Source organism: Pleurodeles waltl, chromosome 5, assembly GCF_031143425.1.
Source record: "Pleurodeles waltl isolate 20211129_DDA chromosome 5, aPleWal1.hap1.20221129, whole genome shotgun sequence".
Classification (NCBI taxonomy): Eukaryota; Metazoa; Chordata; class Amphibia; order Caudata; family Salamandridae; genus Pleurodeles; species Pleurodeles waltl.
In genome coordinates, this window is record NC_090444.1 from 1,325,166,761 (window position 1) to 1,325,186,902 (window position 20,142).

Here is a 20,142-nt window from a genome sequence, read left to right on the forward strand (position 1 = left end):
TAAAGTAATTCATAGTGGTGACCCTGTAATCCCACCATTTGTCAAGGTGCTGAAGCTGGAGCTGAAAGCGATCAGAGAGCAGCAGGACCTTTTGTTTCGCTTCATGAAGTTCCTGAAACAGGAGGGAGCCGTGCATGTCTTGCAGTTTTGCCTCTCAGTGGGTAAGAGTGCATGTTCATTTACATTTTTATTCATTATTTGAAGCCTGTTTACTATTGAAAATTATAATATCAAATCTGGGTACATTAGTCTTTGCATTTCCCTATGGGTTTAGAGGAGTTGCTTTGTGGCAAGAATGCATTCTTTGTGAATGGTTTAGCTGAAACGGATACTCAGCGCATTTATCCCACTAATTTAATACTAACAGTCTATTTTAACTTAAAGGCTGATTAAAGCTGAATGAAAAATTCGAAGATAGAGCTGGTGAAATACAGTATTAATGCAAGTGGCATAAATGACAGTAGTTACTGTCAAAGGAACTATGGGGTTAATTAAACTTATTACCTTATGGTAAAACTGATCTAAGTGTGATTTGGGCATAGTTCAGGATTAGCACCTACCAGGAGTTAAACACAAATTGGACTCAGTCCTGTGCTAGCACAGGGAAGTACCACCAGTTTCCACCTGGTGGCACCTGCCCATACACAGCGCAGTGGTGTGTGTAATAACACATGCAAAATGTGCACAAGTACTGCTTGCATGTGTTACTCACCATTTTTAGCCTGTATCTATAAATCAAATACAGTAGCACCGAAAACACTGGATGGTTATTTCCCTAATATAACAGGACGGGTCTTTGAGGCCCTGTTAGTAGACAGCCTTTTGTAGAAGGTAATGGAGGGTGTTTTTTTTTTAATTTGCCATTTAGGAACAGTACAACAAATATACAGACTGAAACTGGGATAATTAGTGGCTAGATAGGCTTAATCCTGTCATGTTCCTAGTCCTCTCCTAAGTGACCACTCAATTCAGTCAATCTTTTTCTCTAAGTTTTCTTTTAAAAGTTTGCTTTTCTGCCATTACTAAACACCTGCTGCTGACCTCCGCTCTCTCTCTCCCCACCTATTGATCCATCTTTAAAACACCATTTTCCTTTCCACACACACACTGGCTAATGTTGCTTTCGGTCACTCCACTCAGTTGAGATGACCCTCATTCTCATGGTGAACTTTCATCACCAGAGCCCGTCAGAGCCTCCATTTGTCCAGTGTTATTGTACTGGACCTTTTCTTATGAGCCACTTATTTCAAAGCTTTGTACAGTATTTCTGATTGAAAGGCTAAATTGGTAATGAGTTAACCAACAAACCTACACATTTTACAGAGCTCGAATGTCACATGCTTAAAGATAAGATCTTCTCTTTATTTTTTCAGAGGAATTCAACGACCGAATTTTGCGACCAGAGTTAAGTGAAGAGGAAATGAGGTCCCTGCACCAAGAGGTGAACAAGATATACAAGACATACTGTCTGGATTCAAGCGTTGACAAAATTCGATTTGACCCTTTCATTGTGGAAGAGATTCAAAGAAGTAAGTTGAGAAGGTTTTTGAGCGCACACTCTTCCCCAAAAAGTCATAAATGTAGGCCAAACTGTGGGCCGGTTGTATGAAACCTTTTGCAGTCGCAGACACTCCAATATAACGTTAGGACTGCCAAAACGTATTTGACCCATTAGGAAACCCATTTTAACAGTTTGCAAAGTTGTACTGATTCCTAAAGTGGTATTTGCAAGGGGCATGTTTTGGACGTCCCTTCCAAATATTGAATTGGTATCAGCTGGGCTAATGGTTTGGCACTGGGATTCCAGTCATAAACAATTGACAATTTACAAACTCTCAAGTTGAGGTGGTAAAATATTCGCAGAAGTGAAAGAGCCATCTATGGGATCCTTTCCCCTTTGTGAGTAAAGTTAAATGTTTCGCAGGCAATGGTCCAAAATATCACTGCAAACTCTTTACTTAAACTTTTTTGAAAGGAAACTTAGTTTTTTTTGGACATGTATACAAACACAAGAATGTTCCAGTCCAGTATAAACACAGGCATGTAGAGTTTGAGACAAGAATCGGTCTAACTGAAGAGTGACACACAGGCCAAGTCAGTAGTATATAAATTGTATATCAGTTAGGGGACACATGCGTGCGACTTTAGGCACGTGTTTTAAGCCATTTGGCACCATTGTGTTGCTGAGCTGGAGGTGGTGGGGGAATAGGTTGCAGGTGGGACTCGTCGGAATGCAGACTTTGGAGCACTAGGATGTGCAAGAGTTTTCCCTTCTGCTTGATAGATTTTGGCTTATTCATTATATGTGTCTGAATATTTTAGGCAGAATTGTACTTTTTTGTGTAGGGGGCTTAAGCCAGGATTTAGCTCTTCTGGGGCCTGTTTGTAATTTACAATTGCATTTGTATAACACTTACTACCCCTGGAAAGGTGTGGAAGTGCTTTATGACGAGTAACATGCTACTCCAGAACCCAAGGTTAGTGGTTACTCCAGGGGCATTGTTGGTTATTGATAATAGTCATGTGTCCCTAAGAAATTAATGCCAAGCATTTTCCCCAGTTTCTCTGTAGTAGATTAAAATTAATACCAGTTACGTGTGACTGTTAGTGGGGGCTACATGGTTTCCGGCAAATGACTGGTGAGATAAGCAGATAAGTTGCCTGTGGCTAGGTATTGTTAAGTTGTAGGGAAGGTTTTTAAAGAAGGAGAAGTTGGGATATATGAAACGAGGTGTGAAGCATTTTCAGAATTACAGTAAGAGATTAAGGCAGACAGGCATGAGAATGAGAAGAGGCTAAGCTCAGAAATCTGGGAGGATGAGAGCCAGACACCAAAGAGGGGACACAGGTGAAAGCTTTCACATAGAAATTCATTTCGTTTTTTTTATGTTGGGAGGTGCTGCTGATAAGTTGTTCTGTACGACAGATACTCTGTATATGGTGGGGGTGAAGGATGGGACTGCAGGCGCCATTGTTCAAAGTGAGAAGCATTCTTTAAGTGATGCTTGCCTTTTCTCACTCTTCCTTATCAGTATTTGAATGTATGTTGTTATCTAGGTGCAGGTATGCCTCTGTTGTGGGTATTCCAGGCTGGAGACTACCCTGTTGAAATAAGAATCACTCTGCACAAAAGCTGTGTTTGTGTGTTTGCAGATCAGCTTGGAGAGACACTTGAAGAATTAAACCAGCCCAAACTAATGTGGTGAGAAGTTGCTGCACAATCTTTAATGCCTCCCCCTAGCCCTAACATGATCTTATCAGTTTGGAGTGGTTTAATTTTTCAATTTCCCCTGAAGGCTTCCTGCAAGTGGGCAAGTAGAGTCATATAACAGTTAGGTAAAAGGTAAAAAGCAAATTCAGCCCTTCACAACACAGACTGTTCTACTGCATATCCTAGAATGTGGTATGTGAAAACATCTCTTTACAAGTTTGCCATAAAGCCTGGGATAGAGTAAAAATAGTAAATTAACCTAGATAAGCAAGTAAGAAATGATAGTGGATTAATTTAAGAATGACACACACTTATATTTTTGTAACGTGATATGGCTGAGATTTTCAAACGCTATATAGACTGTATTTTTGTGGTTACGTTTTCGAAGTCTTATTTCACATAGAAACAGTTGCAGAAAGCATTTGTTTTCAAAGAATGTTGCTGTTTGCCACCTGTTATATTCAACATGATGAAAAAGTTTACAAAATATTTATCTTAACTTAACTTTAAAAAAATGAACCCGTACTGTAATGAGGCTTTAACACTTTATGGTAATAGGTTAGGTTGGCGCTAGTATTGGAGGAGGTCTTTGTGGCACTGTGCTTCTTCTCCTCTTTTCTGTTTTCATCAGGTAACATATGAGGTAGGAATAAATGTAGTAACGTAAAGATATTTTATAGATTCCCTAAAGATTCCTCTAACAAGGCCAAGAAAGAAGATGTGACCATATTTATTTACTTTTAATCTCTCCGAAAGTTCAGCTATCACCACAAGGTACCTTGGAGCTGGAAACTTACTAGGGTGAAAGTACCACAAAGAGAAGCAGCTCAGAGTTGGAAATAACCTTGTATTAAATTCTTCCTTATTGGATCTTATGGAGACTGGCAAATGGTTCCAGGGCTTAGTAGCTGGCACAGAAAAAGAATGCCCCACAACAGTATTCCTATGGAAATTATTCCTACGGACGGTAGGGATAGCCACACAAACGATGGCAGCAGCAGAGCTGAGGCACCTCAGCAGTTTATAGAATGAAAAGCATTTGGATAGTGGGGAAGACATGGATACAAAAAGAGACTCCTGTACTAGGCATAGCAATATAAAGGACACATGTTAGTTCACAGGAAGCCGACAAACAGTCCCCTGGGCTTAGAGGATTGTGTCAGATCTTTTTAAATTAAGAATAAGTCTAGCAGCAGCATTTTACACTAATTGGAGTTAACTCCATGCTTTAGCCGGTAACTCCAAATCAATTGCATTACAGTGGTTCAAATGAGATTAAATTAATGCATTAGCATTTGGATCCTATGCTGATAGGAGAAATGAAGAATAATATTTCTCTGTGTGCACAGCCAAAACAAACAAGAAGCTTTCATTCAATTGAGACAATTTTGAACCTATTTTCACACCAAGATTCTTTATGCACTTCACAGCTTCTGGTTGCTCACCCAAACAGAGGCCAGAATGGAAGATCCTTTGAGGTGTATGGACAGGAAGACAGGAGAATTTCGGTTTTTGTTGCTGTTAAGCTTCACATTGTGTTTACACGTCCTGTGTCAACTGTTTCAAGGCAACAACATAAAACATTAGCATGCTGACTTGAGTCTCCTGAGATTTTAAAAATAATTAATTAATTTGAATCATATGCTTACATATATACAATGAACCCAAATGATTGAACAGTGAGAGCAAGAGTGGCCATGTACAAACTAAACAATGAATGCATGTATTCCTTAGATACACCACATAATAGTGGTTTATGCTCCGAGAGACAATAGGGAGGTAATCATTGCAAGGCAGACAATCAGTCTAGTTCTCATAGCCATCAAATGGTTCACTATCAATTCATGGTCAACCATGCTGAAGGCTGTAAAAGATCTAGTAGTACAAGGACTGCAGGAGCGTCTATATTAACTGTCATTTGCAGGTCGTCTGATACCACTGTTAAAACAGTCATGCAACTAGTTTGAAAATCAGTTTGAAACCGTTGCTAGCGTGCCTGGTCTTTGGTAAGTAAACTTACAAGGGTACGCGTATAGGCTGGTGAACCTTTTGGATTGCATGGAGTATCCTAACCATGTAGTGACCAATGTTATCAATATTCAATATATCCGATCAGTAACCCATAAGAGAATTATTAATCATTAGTCAATTATATCAACGTTCCATGAATAACCACAGCTCAATATACGTTTTAGCAATGTTATTTCCCTATTAGTTACAATTCTGATTCATATGGTTAATTCAAACTTTATTTAATCTTCTCAGATTTAGTTCATTAATGGCCACCAATAACATAATCTAGTCAGAACTTGAGAAAACATATGCTCGAATGCTTCAGCATAAGCCAACAAAGATGAATATTAGAAAATTAATAGCAGAGTTCAGCAATCAGTTCGTCAATTATTTATCACTGTCAATGTCACTCAAGGGCACCTTACCTACCCCAGATTAGCATTAGCATGTGGGACTTCATGCGAAAACAATTTAGAACATGAATTTAGAAAACATCTAGCTACAAGAAAAACTATTTAAATAGCACAGTTGGTACCTAGAAAGAAAAGCACAAATTTAACAGTCACTTTGTCATAGCTACCTATCCACAGAATGGATCAGCAACAAAGTCAGTCTTCGTCTTCAGGTCGTCAATCGATCAGCAATGCATCAGGCTCTCAAGAGCATGAGCCCAATAGCAGAATCTTGAATATCTTCAAATGTACACGCCTAACCTCGATCATCCTGCATCTCATCTCATCTGAAGTTTTTGCCCCTCGTCATGACATTTTATTAAGGTTAGCCAGTCCATCCCCCTAATTCCTAATTGGTCAGTTGATCACCAATTATTTCCCTAACCATAACTTTAATTTTACAAATCTATGAATTCTAATATTACGTTGTTCTCAAGATGTTGATTGGTTCTCTGTACAATGTCCTCATCATCCGGCTCATCAGGTATCGAAAATGTTGCATCTTCTTCTTCAGTCAGTGTCTCTTTTGTTAGAGTTCTGGGAAAGTACATCTTGTTTGCTCTACACAACATATGTTGCAATTTGATTCCCTCATCTCCTGTCGTCGGTACGTTGCAGAAAATTCTAGACTTTATTAACATAAGAGGTCAGGGTCAGTTCAACACATCAGCTTCTGCCCGAGGCCTGTCAAAACTAGGCCACAACTTCGGCTAAGTTAGCTCTACAATATAATGCAAAACATACGTTATACATCTTAATATGGTATATTACTACATTATTATTGCACATTTCCAATATTTTGCAAATTTTTTGTCATTTTAGTATAATTTGTGAATTCTGGTAATCACTCTCCGTGGGCACATTTTTCAAACGTGTACATTTTTTTTCCACGTTAAATATTTCTATAATTTCTTGTTAATCAAAACCCATAAACGTTCATTAATAATCTCTAATTAACATATCTGCTTCAACACTGTTGTAAATCTTCTTTTTGCTATTCACAAACTGCATTGTGTAGTACATTTAGTAGCACTACAATAGTATTACTAACAGTCTTAAAATTTCAGTACTCAAATCTGCGGGCGGCAGTTCCTCCTTCGTCTCTCCTACCCTCTTCTGTGCGAAGAGCTCCACCCTGACTGCAGAGTCTCCACACACATAAGTATACGTTTTTGTAACAAATGTGGGAGGGACAGAAAGGAAGGGACAGAGGAGAGTGGCTGGAAAATGAGGAACACTATTTATTACATTATTTAAATTACTTATCAATATAAATACATTTAATTTAATGTTGAAAAATCTAAAGATAAAACATTTATTATTTTACTTAACCTTTTTTTAATTTACAAACGAATTAGTGATTTTTAATAAGAATATGTACATTACTTTAAATTAATTTTATACATTACTTTTAAAACATATTAATCCATAATAAAAAATATATGTTTTACTTACGGTCAGAAGTGTTTTAAATTTCAACTTCAATAAAAACATGACTCAATTCAACATAATTAAATTAATTACATTTTCAATTTAAATGAAGTTACTAGTGCTGTAGCATTTTATTTATGGATCTGCATTTAAAACGAATATTTAACATTACATTAAGCAGCATAAAAAAATACTAATTTAAAAAAAAAAAAGCTTATTACAGTTTTTTAACTTTTCCTATACTTGATCTCCGCCCATTGAGAGCAATGCTTGAAAAAACATGTTTGCTGAGCAGTATTTATACCTTGGTTACTAGATAGAGCAAATTAGGCAATAAAAGAATCTTGATCAGTGCAATTTGGCCAGCCATGGAGTGTAAAAGTAGGAGCCAGTAATCTATATGCTTTGATAATTTACAGTTGATTTGGCCATAGTTTTTTTTTGTACGTTTTTTTATTAATATTTTTCAATATTATAAATATACAACAATTATAACATGTGGCAATTGGTATATTTCAACATGTCGTGTTCCATTGTACTTGCAGTTTGACATCACAATGACAGAACCAGTGCGTAAAGATGAACTGTTGCTGAACCATTCATATTCCTCCGCAGTCGTCTGCTGGCTAATGTGTACAAAACCCTGCTAGACGCATCTGTGACATGTAGCATTATCTAATACATTAAAGAACACCGTCTATTCACAAGTGTCATGCACAACCATATTAACCAATAACCTCTGGCTCACGTGTTTCCTTGCCAAACAAGTAATTTTGCTATGGACCCCAATAGTTTTGTGGGCAATTCTGTGGTGGAATTAGGTCATAATATGCATTGTTTGTGTTTTGCAGTATATCATATCAGCATGCCATTCCTTTAAGGTGGGCAGCGGGCCATGATCACATCTTATAGCCACTCTGCCCTTAGCAGTAAGAAGGCCCATTGCCACCCGGGAAACGCCCTGAAGGCCAACTCCGGACCAACGAAGTTGTGGGCAACGAAAGCTGAACTACGCTTTCCTTAACCACGACTTTGTTGTTTTGTGCCTTAACCACGCATGTGCTGAACAACGCACATGCGTGGTTAAGGCACAAACAAGGGATTCGGCTGAGGAGGATGACGCGACAAGTCAGGTATGTGGGGCAGGGTTGGGGTTTTAGTTTTGGGGGGGTGGGGGGCGGGGTATTTTTAGTTTTAGGGGCGGGGGTGGTGGGTTGGGGTTTTAGTTTTAGGGGCAGGGGTGGGGGTCGGGGTATTTTTAGTTTTAGGGGCGGGGTGGGTGGTCGGGGTATTTTTAGTTTTAGGGGTGGGGTTGGGGTTTTAGTTTTAGGGGCGGGGGTCGGGTAAGAGGGGCGGGGGGTCGGGGAATTTTTTGTTTTAGGGGTGGGGGTTGGGTTTTAGTTTTAGTGGCAGAGGTGGGGGGGTCGAGTCAGGTAAGAGGGGCGGGGTGGGAGGTCAGGGTATTTTGAGTTTTTATGGGCGGGGTTGGGGTTTTAGTTTTAGGGGCGGGGTGGGCGGTCGGGTCAGGGTATTTTTAGTTTTAGGGGCGGGGTTGGGGTTTTAGTTTTAGGGGGGGTTGGGGTGGTTTTAGGGGTGGGGGCTGGGGTAGTTTAGGTTTTAGGGATGGGGTGGGGTTTGGGGTTGTTTTAGGGGTGGGGGTTGGGGTGGTTTTAGGGGTGGGGTTGGGGTAGTTTAGGTTTTAGAGATGGGGTGGGGGTTGGGGTTGTTTTAGGGGTGGTGGTTGGCATGGTTTTAGGATTTAGGGGTGGGTTGAGGGGTCGGGTAATTTTAGGGGCGGGGTGGGGGGTTGGGGGGGTTTAGGTTTAGGGGCAGGGGAGGGGGCTCGGAGTAGTTTTAGGGGTGGGGGTACTTTTAGGTTTCAGGGATGGGGTGGGGGTTGGGGTTGTTTTAGGTTTTGTGGGTAGGGTGGGGGTTGCAGTAATTTTAGGGAGGTGGTGGGGGTTAGGGTAGTTTTAGGGGGAAGGGTGGGGGGTTGGTGTGATTTTAGGAGGGGAGTTGGGGGGGACGCAGTAGTTTTTGGGGGTGGGGGGAAAGGGGGGGCGCATGCTGGAACAACGCATGCCTATCACTAATGCCTTTACCAGGAATGCCTTTACAACGAAAAATCGTTGTTATGGCATTCGTGGTAAAAGCATTAGTGGTAACAACAAGGTTGTTGTTCCGACCTCGTTGTTCAGGCATGCGTTGTTCCGGCAGGCGTGGTTCCGACATACATTCTTGCCACCCATCTCCTGACATCTCCAGCTACGTCTCCATTGTAACCAAGCAGGACCAGCAGAGGTGCGGCAGACAGCTCAATCCCGTGATTTCATTTAGCTTTCCCAACACGTGTGCCCAAAAGCGCTGTATCCCAGGACAAATCCATGCCATGTATAGGAAGCCCTCTTTCCCCCGCAACATCTTGGACAATCAGCCGTAGGGCAAAGCCCATATTTGTCTAACCTACTAGGTGTATAGTATGTCCAGTTTATGTATTTAAAGTGGATTCATCTGTGCCATCCATTAAATTAAGGGAAATGGAGCAAGTTGCAGAACAACAGTACTGCCACTGCGCATCTGTAAGCCTTATATCAATGTCTCCTTCTCACTCCAACCTGGCCTTCGTTAAGCCTGGCCTACGCGCATCCTGAGCGCAATCGTCTGAATACCAATTTGTTACGCAAGGTCTCTTCTATAATCATGGTGAGTGCTTGCATATCTGCCGTTTCTTGCAACCCATCACCCCAAAGGTTGCGGAGTGCATGCCTCACTCTATAGTACTGACAGTGTAAAAGTAGTGAAGTTGCCTCCATCTGCTCCATAAGGGATTCCCAGGTTTGAGCCACCCCTTCCTGAAACAAATCCCCCATTGATTCAACACCCATTTTCCACAATGCCAATAGCACTTACCTGTCCCTGCTCAAGGAGAACCATGCGCACCATTCTAATTTTATGTTTGGCGAGTATAAAAGAGGAAGATCCTGTCTAGTCATAAGACTGTGCCAAGCATGTGTGGTGGTATTCAAAGAGTTGAACTCCCCATGTCGAAGCTTCTGGGGATGAACATTTGATAAGGCAAGGGGTAAGGCGCCAGCATGTCATGCTCCTTATACATATGCGGTAAGCTATCTGAAACATGGATCCACGTATGAGCAAACATAGAGTGGCCTGCCCTAAATTAAGTCTCCATTTCAGGGACATTAGCTCTCCCCATATCATACGGGAGTGTCAGCACATTCCACTGTACTCGTGGTTGTTTCCCCTACCCATGTCAGCCTAATCAAGAGTGACAGAATTGTGGAAAATACAGGCTTGGGGAGTAGTATGGGGATTTTCTGAAAAAGGAACAGAAACCTCGGGAGTAACACAATTTGAATAATGGCAATGCACCCCGCTAGTAAGAGTGGCAGCTTAATCCTCCACTCCACATCGTCTGTTAGTCTCTGTATGGCTTTCTCATAATTATCTGCCATAACAACTGTGGGGTCTGTATGAAACTGTATCTCCAGGTAATGTAAAGAATCCGACTCCTACCTATGGGGGAACTCTAAAGGCACCTGCACCATAGGGGCAGTACGATAGACTTGCTCCAGTTAATTTTCAATCCTGAGAAGCCACCAAATGTTACAACATCCTGCAGCAGCGGTGGAAGGTTGCGGAACGGATCCTTAATGTAAAGCAAAGTGTTATCTGCATAAACGGATGTAATCAACCTGTAACCCAGAAAACAAATACCCCTGTGACCGTGATACACGCACAGTGCACGAGCCAAAGGCTCTGCCACCAGTACATAAAGCAAAGGTGAAAGGTGGCAGCCCTGACACGTGCCTCTAGAAATTGCTATTAGATCAGAAACTTCCCCCTTTAACTCTCACTCGAGCAATTGGGGAGGTGTACAAAGCCTGTTCCAACTGGAGCAACACCTTTGCCACTCCCATTCGCCGCAATACCTCAAAGAAAAAGACCCACTGGACAGAATCAAGGGCCATGTGTACCAACACATTTTCCCATAGACATAGAATGGGTAAAACCCTTTGATACATCTGGCCCCAAATGCCTTTTTGGCATATAAAAAAAACCACCACCTGAACCTTGGGGTCTGTATGCTGTACGGTGCCAAAAAGCATCCTAAGATTCAGTGTGAGACTGCACCTGGCACAAAAACTGCCTGCTCCTCCCTCACAGGCGTTGGTAGCAACAACTCCAATCTATTTGCTATTATTGTGGCATAGATCTTTGTGTCCACGTTAATCAAAGAGAGTGGCCTATAGGAGGAGCATTGCTGTGGGGGCTTGCCTCGCTTAAGTGGAGTATCTATTAATGTTTCTGTCATTAAGGGTGGCATTTCTGCATCCCCGGCCATTTCTTCATACAGCGCCATGAGGTGCAGGATCAAAAAGTCCTGATTTGCCTTATAAAAGGCCACAGTAAGTCCATCATGGCCTAGTGCCCTTCCAGATGACATTCCTTTGAGGGCCTGACATATCTCCCCAAGCTGCAGTGGGCCATTAAAATGTTTCTGTTCGCTTTGGTCAACCAGGGCAGAGCTATGTGCTCTCAGTAATCTAAAATTGAAACCAGGACATAAGTGGCTATGGAATTATACAGTGCAGCATAGTAATCTCGGAACCATTGGGCAATAGCATCCAAATCTCTCAGTAAATCACCACCCTCATCCTGTGTCTCCAAAACCATGTCAGCTTCTCTGTTGGGGCACAAGAGTGCCGCCAATGTCACACCAGGGCGGTCCCTTTCGCAACCCAAGGCGTACTTCCCCATATGCTGGTCTTCAGTATGCGCTATCTCTCAAATTCCATTAGCTTTGTATGAATAAGGCCAAGCAGCCTGGCATCTTCAGTAGTCCGGTGTTCCCCGTCCAATCGCCCTATCTCTTTCTCCAGTTGTGCCAAGCGCCCCCGCAGGGACTTCAGCACTCCTGCAGGCTTTGTGATGGTCATTCCACGTATATACACCTTGAAGGTCTCCCTCACGGTACAGAATTTAGTGACTGAGCCTACATTTGTACTGAATTTATTTTCTATGGCTTGGGTGATGCCCCGTCTAAAGGCTGTGTCCAAAAGTGAATATGGTGGGAATCGCCAAGTGAACGGATCAACACGATGACCCCACACCTCCAGAGTGAGGAGAACCAGGGCGTGATCAGAATATGTTCTAGGCCAGGGATCGTGTAGCTGAGCTCTGTGCGCTAGACTCTTGGCCACCAACCAATAATCAGTATGTGTATGCACGTTATGGATTGCAGAGTAATGGGTGTAGCCTCCCACCATGGGAAATTTGTGTCTCCCAATATCAATCAGACTGATGTTGGCAGCAAAGTCAGTTATCACCCGAGCAGCCGCAGAGGTCCTCCTCGGAGGGCTACCTGAGAGGTCAACCGCTGGGTCCAATACACAATTGAAATTTCCTGTCTATATTTGTGGCATTTCCAAGTGCAGTTCACTTCGCAGACAGGTCTTATTAAAACTGGGGATCATCATGGTTATTTCCATAGAGTCCTACCATCGTGGTTAGGTCTGTAGAGTCCTACCACTAAGAACGTGAGGTCCCCTCTAGTGCAGTTTGCTATGACATACCTACCGTGACGGTCTTTGGCAAGTTCCCTTAAGTGTTTCCCCAAGTTCCTACCCATCCATATTGGTACCCCACTAGCGTGGGAAGTAAAACCCGCTGCCAAAAACTGGCCCTGCAGTCTACGTGTAGTGAGAACAGTGTTACCTGGGGCTTAAGTATGTATCCTGTAGAGTTGCCAAATCTGTAATGTGACTTTTTAGGTATGCTATCACATTTTGCACCTTCCTGTTATCATTCAAGCCCCTTACAGTCCATGTAAATAGCCTCAGAATAGATGGTTTGTCCAAGCCTATAGGGGCTGTCTCCCCTGCAGCCATTCAACAACTAGTGTGACATATACTGGAGCAGATTTAAGTGTGCAAGTTGTCTTCCCTTGCTGCTCAACTCTTACAAGAACATTAACATAAACAGTTCCCAACTCTATTACAGACACCCACCTACCACCCACGACATGCTGATCACCCAGCTCGCCTGTCTTGATTTGCTATAACTATCCCATCCCCACCCATCCTCATTCTGAGGAATCCCTTCAGAAAACAATGTGGAGTACACATTGAGGTGGATGTTACCAGGCCACATTCTACGGAGCCCCAAACAGACTGTTGTCCTGTGTGCAGTTACGCCCCTTATATGTGTCAGGCCGCACAGTTACCACCATGGGCAGCACCGACAACGGCCTGCATGCTCCCAACAACGATTAAATTCCCCATGATGTCCTAAGGTGTGTAGGACCCCCCTGTACACTACCTGACAAAGCTCAACAGACATTCCGTGGTAGTGTCTCCTCCCTTCAGTACACATACAAGTCTACGAATCAGTAATTTTGACCACCCCCTCTTGTTAAGATTATATTCCATGGCGACTTTGCTTTCTCTCCTCCCAACCTCCATCCAAGATGCAAGTAGTCAGCACAACCTGTAAGGTAAGAGAGGTTAACATGACAAACAATGCTTTAAAAAAAAAATGCCCAGTCACGTTCTCATCCCCATCAATGAGTAGAAGCAGGTGAGTTTCAAAATTGGGTGAGCTGTTTTTGGTCAGTAAAAACCTTGGGTTTCCCAACCAGTACAACATGCAGCTTTGCTGGATACAGCATACGATAATACAGGCCTAGATCTCTGAGTTGCCAGTAGAAACAGTTGATATGCCTCCTGCACCTGTTGCGTGAAGTCAGGATATAGAGAAATGTCAGATCCTTTATGTCGCAGAGTCTTGAGTTCTCATGCTTTCTTCAAGGCTGCATTTCTAGCTCATAGTTTAACAGTTTAGTGAGCACAGGCCTAGGGGGAGCCCCAGACAAGTGGTTTGGACACCAATGAACTGTGTGCCCCCTCAACCACGATCACGTCTGAAAAGGTGTTGTGCCCCAGCAGATTAGTAAGCAACTGTTTGATATATTGTTCCATATTGTCTATTGCAGTCGACTCAGCTATGCCAACCACACGAAGGTTGCTCCTGCGGGACTTAGCCTCTAAATCTTCAAACTTCGCCTGAAGTGCAGTAAGCGTTTTATCCACCTTGGACTCCTTCACAACCATGTTGGCATGTTCATCCTCCCCATCAGAAAGCCTGCGTTCAGCTGTGTTGAGGCGCTCTGCATGTTTATCAAGCCTCTCAGTCATTCTGTCCATATGATATGACAATGCATCTATTTTGCCACAGATTGTGAAAAGGTTGTTCTGCATTTCTGTGAGGATTTGCTTGAGGTCAGGCTCTGGCTCAGAGTCATGATCTCCTGCATCGTGGTCTGCTTCGTCGTGTCCCTCTTCTCGTGCCTTGTGCGACTTGCACTGTTCAAAATTAAGTTTTGACTGTGCCTTATCTGCCTTGGGCATCTTGCAAGGTCTCACTAGAATTACTAGTACTCTTACCCTAGCAGTTTCCAAAATTTGCCGTTCTCAGGGGTCCATCAGCGAAGCATCTCCGGGGTACCCCGATCTATGCCAGCATCATATCTGTTTTTTTCAGGTAGGTCCGTGGTCCGAGGGCACATCCTCCTCCCCACCGCTCCAAATCTCCAATTGTTGGGTGTTTCAAAATGGTCAGAAAGAGCCAGTGGCCTCCTGCCAATTTATCTGCGACTAGTGCCTGTGAGTTCGGTCATAATTTTCAGCGATCCGGGTCCCCTCATCACTTCAAGCCCTGCGATCACAGACTCACTACCTCCCCTACGGAGCCAAAAGCAGTGGGAGAGTTTAGTAAGCACTCCGGGGCTACAGGATCATGACAGATTGTTGGTGGTCGGCAGAGCTCTTTCAGATCGCAGCCATCTTGTGGCCGGCAAGTTCTGCCCCCTGATTTGGGCCATAGTTGTCTCTGAGCACTAGGTCTCTGTGGATGTAGATGCCTCAGAATTTACCTAACCGCTTGCCGGTGGGGTGGAAACTCCACCTCCGTTTAGATGTGGCTTTGGTAAGTGGGAAGATTTCTGATTTCTCCTAATTTATCTGACTTTTGGAATACCCCCCAAAAAGGGTTATCTCTCTAAAGACCTCCTCAAGGTTGTCTCTGATAAAAAGTAGAATGTCTTTTGCATAAAGAGATAATAAAGTATTGCTTTGTGAGGTGATGCCCCTCTCAAGGTGTACCTCTCTCAGCCAGGAGGCCAGTGGCTCTGTGACTATAGTGAACTGTAGAGGGGCTAAGGGACATCCTGGTGGGTTCCTCGAAAGGAGGTTTATAAGACGTGTGAAGTAGCTGCCCAGGCCTATCTTGCAAACAATATTTGTTAGGAAAGGCCTCTGCAACGAATCAGGGGCCTTCTTCGTAACGTGAAACACCAAGACTTCCTGAAGTTCTGGGTAAATCGGGTAAATAAAGGCAGTATTGTTCTAAGAATATTGGAGGTGGCCTTTCCAGGAATAAATCTGTATTGGTACAGTAGTCCTAGTTTTCCTATGAGATGATTGAGTTTCTCAGCCACAGCATGAGCTAAAATGTTCTTATCTAGATCGAGCAAAGACTTGGTCCTGTAAGAACATAGATCCTGTTCACCTTTTCCTCACTTTTGAATTGCTGAGCCGCTTCATGTGAATGCAAGTAACAAACCATTTTCTAGAGAGAATATTGACATTGGGTTAATAGTTGTGGCATAATTTAGGACTTTGTAGGTCTTATGAAATATGGATGCCAACCTGTTCTGTCCATGCTCCATTTTTAATATCTAGCTGGGAGATGGGTTGTGTCATGTGTTCTTATGTATCTCCTCCACCCAGGTTAGTGCCATACCAATTAAGTAATTTTAAATTTTGAGTGGGACAAATTTGGGTTTTGGAGGACTATAACTCCTCATAATATTCCACAGGCTTCCGAAGTATTGTGCTTTTTGTTGATAAGGATTGCACAGAGTTGAGTCGCAGTGAGTGAACAACATTGTTTTTTAATTCCTTTAAACAGCTATGGAAGTGTTCTGCGGTCTTTTCCCCTCACTATATGTGCAGGCATTTTCCCCCAAGGTATTGTATTTCTTGTTCAACAGCAATATCTACATTTATGGGTTTTCTCACTAATCTCTCTTGAGAATTTTGTTGGAATGTGTGTCAGCATATTTATCCTCTAGGTCAATAAGGGAATCCTTGTGTTTGGATAGTTGACATCAAATTGATTTTAAACACCTCAGTTTGTTTGCCAAGGGAGATATATCTAATGAAGACCTGGAACATCTCCCAGACTGTAGAGGAGACAGACCCAATATTGACATAAAAACAACTTGCTAATGGTTGTGGAAATTTCTGATCTGAATACAGGGTCTTCAAGAGCCTTTGAAAGGAAGCACCTGATGTGGTGTTACTTTAGCAGATAAGATGCATTAATTTTCAAGGTGTACAGTGAATTACAGGGCAGATAGTCAATGTTACTAAACTATGCAAAGACCATTGAGAAGTAAGCATGTAATCTGTTAGGGGTGAGAATCCTGTGTGGTAGAATAGTACGAGTAGGCCTTTTCAGCTCCTGACAGCTCTCGCTAACATAAAAAACATCAGTGTCTAGTAATTGTCTCATGGCCTTAACATTATGGGGGTGTTGAAGCCGGCAGGAACTTGAGGTGTCAATTAATAGATCAGTGGCCATGTTGAAGTGAGAGCTTCACAATCTTTTTTTTTTTTGTTTTTTTACAAAGGGCGACAATGCTTTCAAAATGTTCTGAGGAATCAAAGTTAGGAGCATATGTGTCAATTATGATAACAGATTGATCATATAGTCAGCCAGTGGTAGACATGAATTTCCCTCAGGGTCAGCAGGGACATAGCCAGTCTTAAAGCAAAGTAACTTATAAACTAACACTGCTACTCCATGTGAGTAAGTGCTGTAGGAACAAAAGAACCTGAGTTGCCCCCACATATCTACAGTTATGTGCATTTTTTTTATCTATGTGTTTCTCCTAAATAAAACTGATTTCTGTTCCATATCTGTCTAAATAGACCATTACTAAGTGCTTCTTTATGGGGTCATTAAGAGCCCTAATGTTCCAGGTTGTGGCCTTACTCAAAAATGTAGTAGGAGTTTAGCATAAAGGGACATCCTGTCAGGAAAGTAATCAACATACTGTTTGCAGGTGTGCCTCCGCTCAAAGCAGCATGGTGACACCAAGCTATTGTGCAAATGTTTTAGATATTTTGACTGAATAAAGGTGTTTTCACAATTCTTGCCTCCCACCCACACTGAAACCCCCAACATCCAGTGAATGCTTCCCCAAACAAACCTAAAGCATACCAACATCAATATCCCAAGTTATATACATTAGGGGGGGCAGTGCTGCCTACCTGTCCCTCTAGGAATAGTTATATTTCCCCATTGTTGCATCTATGTGTCCTGACTGTTGTGAAATAGCTGAATGTGGCATTTAACTGTGTAAAGTTTAGAAGAAGAGAAAGGAAGTAAGGCATAAATGTAGGATACTATCTGTTACAGTTGGCACACTGAAAGGACATTTAGAGAGTCATTGAATTGTGTTGAACATGAAAACATTGGAAGAGTTCTGCTTGTGTGCTGGAAGGCTCATGTAATGTTTGTATTCAGAACCTTAAACTTTATTCCATGACATTCATTTTTTGGGGGACCTCTGATCCAGGGTGTTTGGTGACCAGTTACAACTTCAGGTGATTTCTCTCCAGATGTTTTAGTTTGGTCTTATTAAACATAAAACACTTACAAGGCAGTTGATGAAGAAAGTGTGGCAGTTATACTGCAGTTGGTATTTAGTTGGGTAAAAGATAGAGTATTTGATGTTTGGAATTTCAGTGAGTTTTTCACCTCAATGAGTACTCATCTCGACTCTTGGACCAATGCAGTGAAATCTGGATATATCAAAATAAAAGAGCCCCGGAGATCCAGATGCCTTATCTGTATGGCATGTTTAGTAGTAGTGTCATCATCTCTGTAGTTGAGGAGGCAAGAGAGAATATGAATACGAGTGGCTCCAGGTGGGAACCCGGGACCCTGGGCATGCTAGCCCAACTTCAATGGGTTAGGCAGCACCAACAAAATTACTACTGCCCTAACAGTTTTTACAAACATCTCAGGCTTGCCTAATTTGTTGGTTTCTGCAATGCCAATAATACAAGTATTGTTTTGCTGGGATCGTGATTCCAAGTCTTCATATTTAGCTTTTGCTTGGTCAGTTTCTTTTCGAGAATTTTTGCTTTACTGTATAGGTTCTCTGCAGTATGAACAAATGTGGAAACGTTATGTTCCATTTCATTTATGTGGTCTCCATGCTTGCCCAACCTCTCTTTTTTTATTAGGTCAGGGGATGTAGTCAGGAGATACATTTTCCATCAGTTGCTTTGAGACTGAATTTCATTTCCAGAATTACCCCGTTTACTTCCATTTCCACATTCACAATGCTGTCAAGCTCATGTAATTATTCTTTCCTGTAGATGTTGCTCTTGGTTCTCCTCCAATGTTTAAAGGCATCTTAGCCTGCTTGGGGTCCAGTTTCCCCATCCTCTCTTATGGTGATGTAAGGTCACCTCACTTGGTGAATTAAGTTTAGGAGAGAAGTAGCAGAGGAAGGTTTGTTTAGTAAAAGTGTGCTGTGCCTCCCAGATGGCACGGGCCGGGAGTACAGGACCAGGTAAATCTGTCAAAGTAAGGTCTAGAATACCCAAAAGATAATAGGGACCTCTACCTCTCCAACCCCCTAACCACCCCCCCCACACACAGACAGGCAACAATTTGCCGCTATATAGTGTACAAGCAGATCCTGAGGGTATGAGAAGAAGCAGGTTTATTCAAGATGCATGCTTGGTCTCAGATCTCTGGTAAAAGGTCCAAGAGGTAACAAGTGTCTGCGGTGGGGCCCATCCATCATTGTAAGCAAGGTCGCAGCCACTTTGGTGAAATTAGCGCAGATATCGAAATTCCAGTGCAGGAGCACACAGTGGGCCAGAGCTTATCCCCGCGACTGTTCGCCCTGGCCTATCAGGAAAGGGCCAGGGAAAGATGAGCAAGACAAAACTGGGAGTAGCACCCTGCACCCATCGGCCATACACTGTGATGCACTCCCACAGGAGCAGAAGAGTTCTTGTCCGTGGGACCCTGATGGCCCAAGCCCAACATCTCCTTAGTCTCGGGTCAGGGCCCAGGAGCTACCTCTCCACATCAGTCCTCACAACCAGCTTGTCCTACTCCTCTAGTCAAGTTTCCTTTTAAAATACAAATCAACTGCTCTCAGATGGAGAGGATTCATTTCGATTCGTGATGGCTTTAAGACGAGTTCAGCCTTAGTTTTTAACAGTAACTTAAAATGTTTTCTTCCATTCAGTTTTTGTAATGTAAGCCCACTACCCCCAGAGCACATCAAGTGATGACTGCAGTATTAAACTTGTTTGAAGTATAAGTTCCCTTAGAGTGCTTCAAGTAATAATACCACTGCTAGACGCTTTCAAACTACTAGTTTCCCCTTATGCACGTTAAGTGATCATGGCAGTATTGGAAGAATGGGGATTCCGTTTGGAGAAATCTGGATTTAGCAGAATATTTGGTGTATATAAATGGTCAAACCAACTGGGAAACACAGAGTGTCACTAAATATTTCTAATCCTAAAGCATCACTTTTAACAGTCGTATGTGTCTACAGGGAGTGCAGAATTATTAGGCAAATGAGTATTTTGACCACATCATCCTCTTTATGCATGTTGTCTTACTCCAAGCTGTATAGGCTCGAAAGCCTACTACCAATTAAGCATATGAGGTGATGTGCATCTCTGTAATGAGAAGGGGTGTGGTCTAATGACATCAACACCCTATATCAGGTGTGCATAATTATTAGGCAACTTCCTTTCCTTTGGCAAAATGGGTCAAAAGAAGGACTTGACAGGCTCAGAAAAGTCAAAAATAGTGAGATATCTTGCAGAGGGATGCAGCACTCTTAAAATTGCAAAGCTTCTGAAGCGTGATCATCGAACAATCAAGCGTTTCATTCAAAATAGTCAACAGGGT

At 42.5% G+C, this 20,142-nt stretch overlaps 1 protein-coding gene across 3 annotated transcripts in view; it reads left to right on the top strand.

Moving 5' to 3' along the window:
* Window positions 1-20,142, top strand: part of SNX14 (sorting nexin 14) — a 627,761-nt gene that overhangs the window by 235,027 nt on the left and 372,592 nt on the right. For all 3 annotated transcript variants that reach the window (XM_069235584.1, XM_069235585.1, XM_069235586.1), the window contains exons 12-13: window positions 47-161; window positions 1,374-1,529. In XM_069235584.1, coding sequence (XP_069091685.1) covers window positions 47-161; window positions 1,374-1,529 — 271 coding nt within the window. The remainder of the gene's footprint in view (window positions 1-46; window positions 162-1,373; window positions 1,530-20,142) is intronic.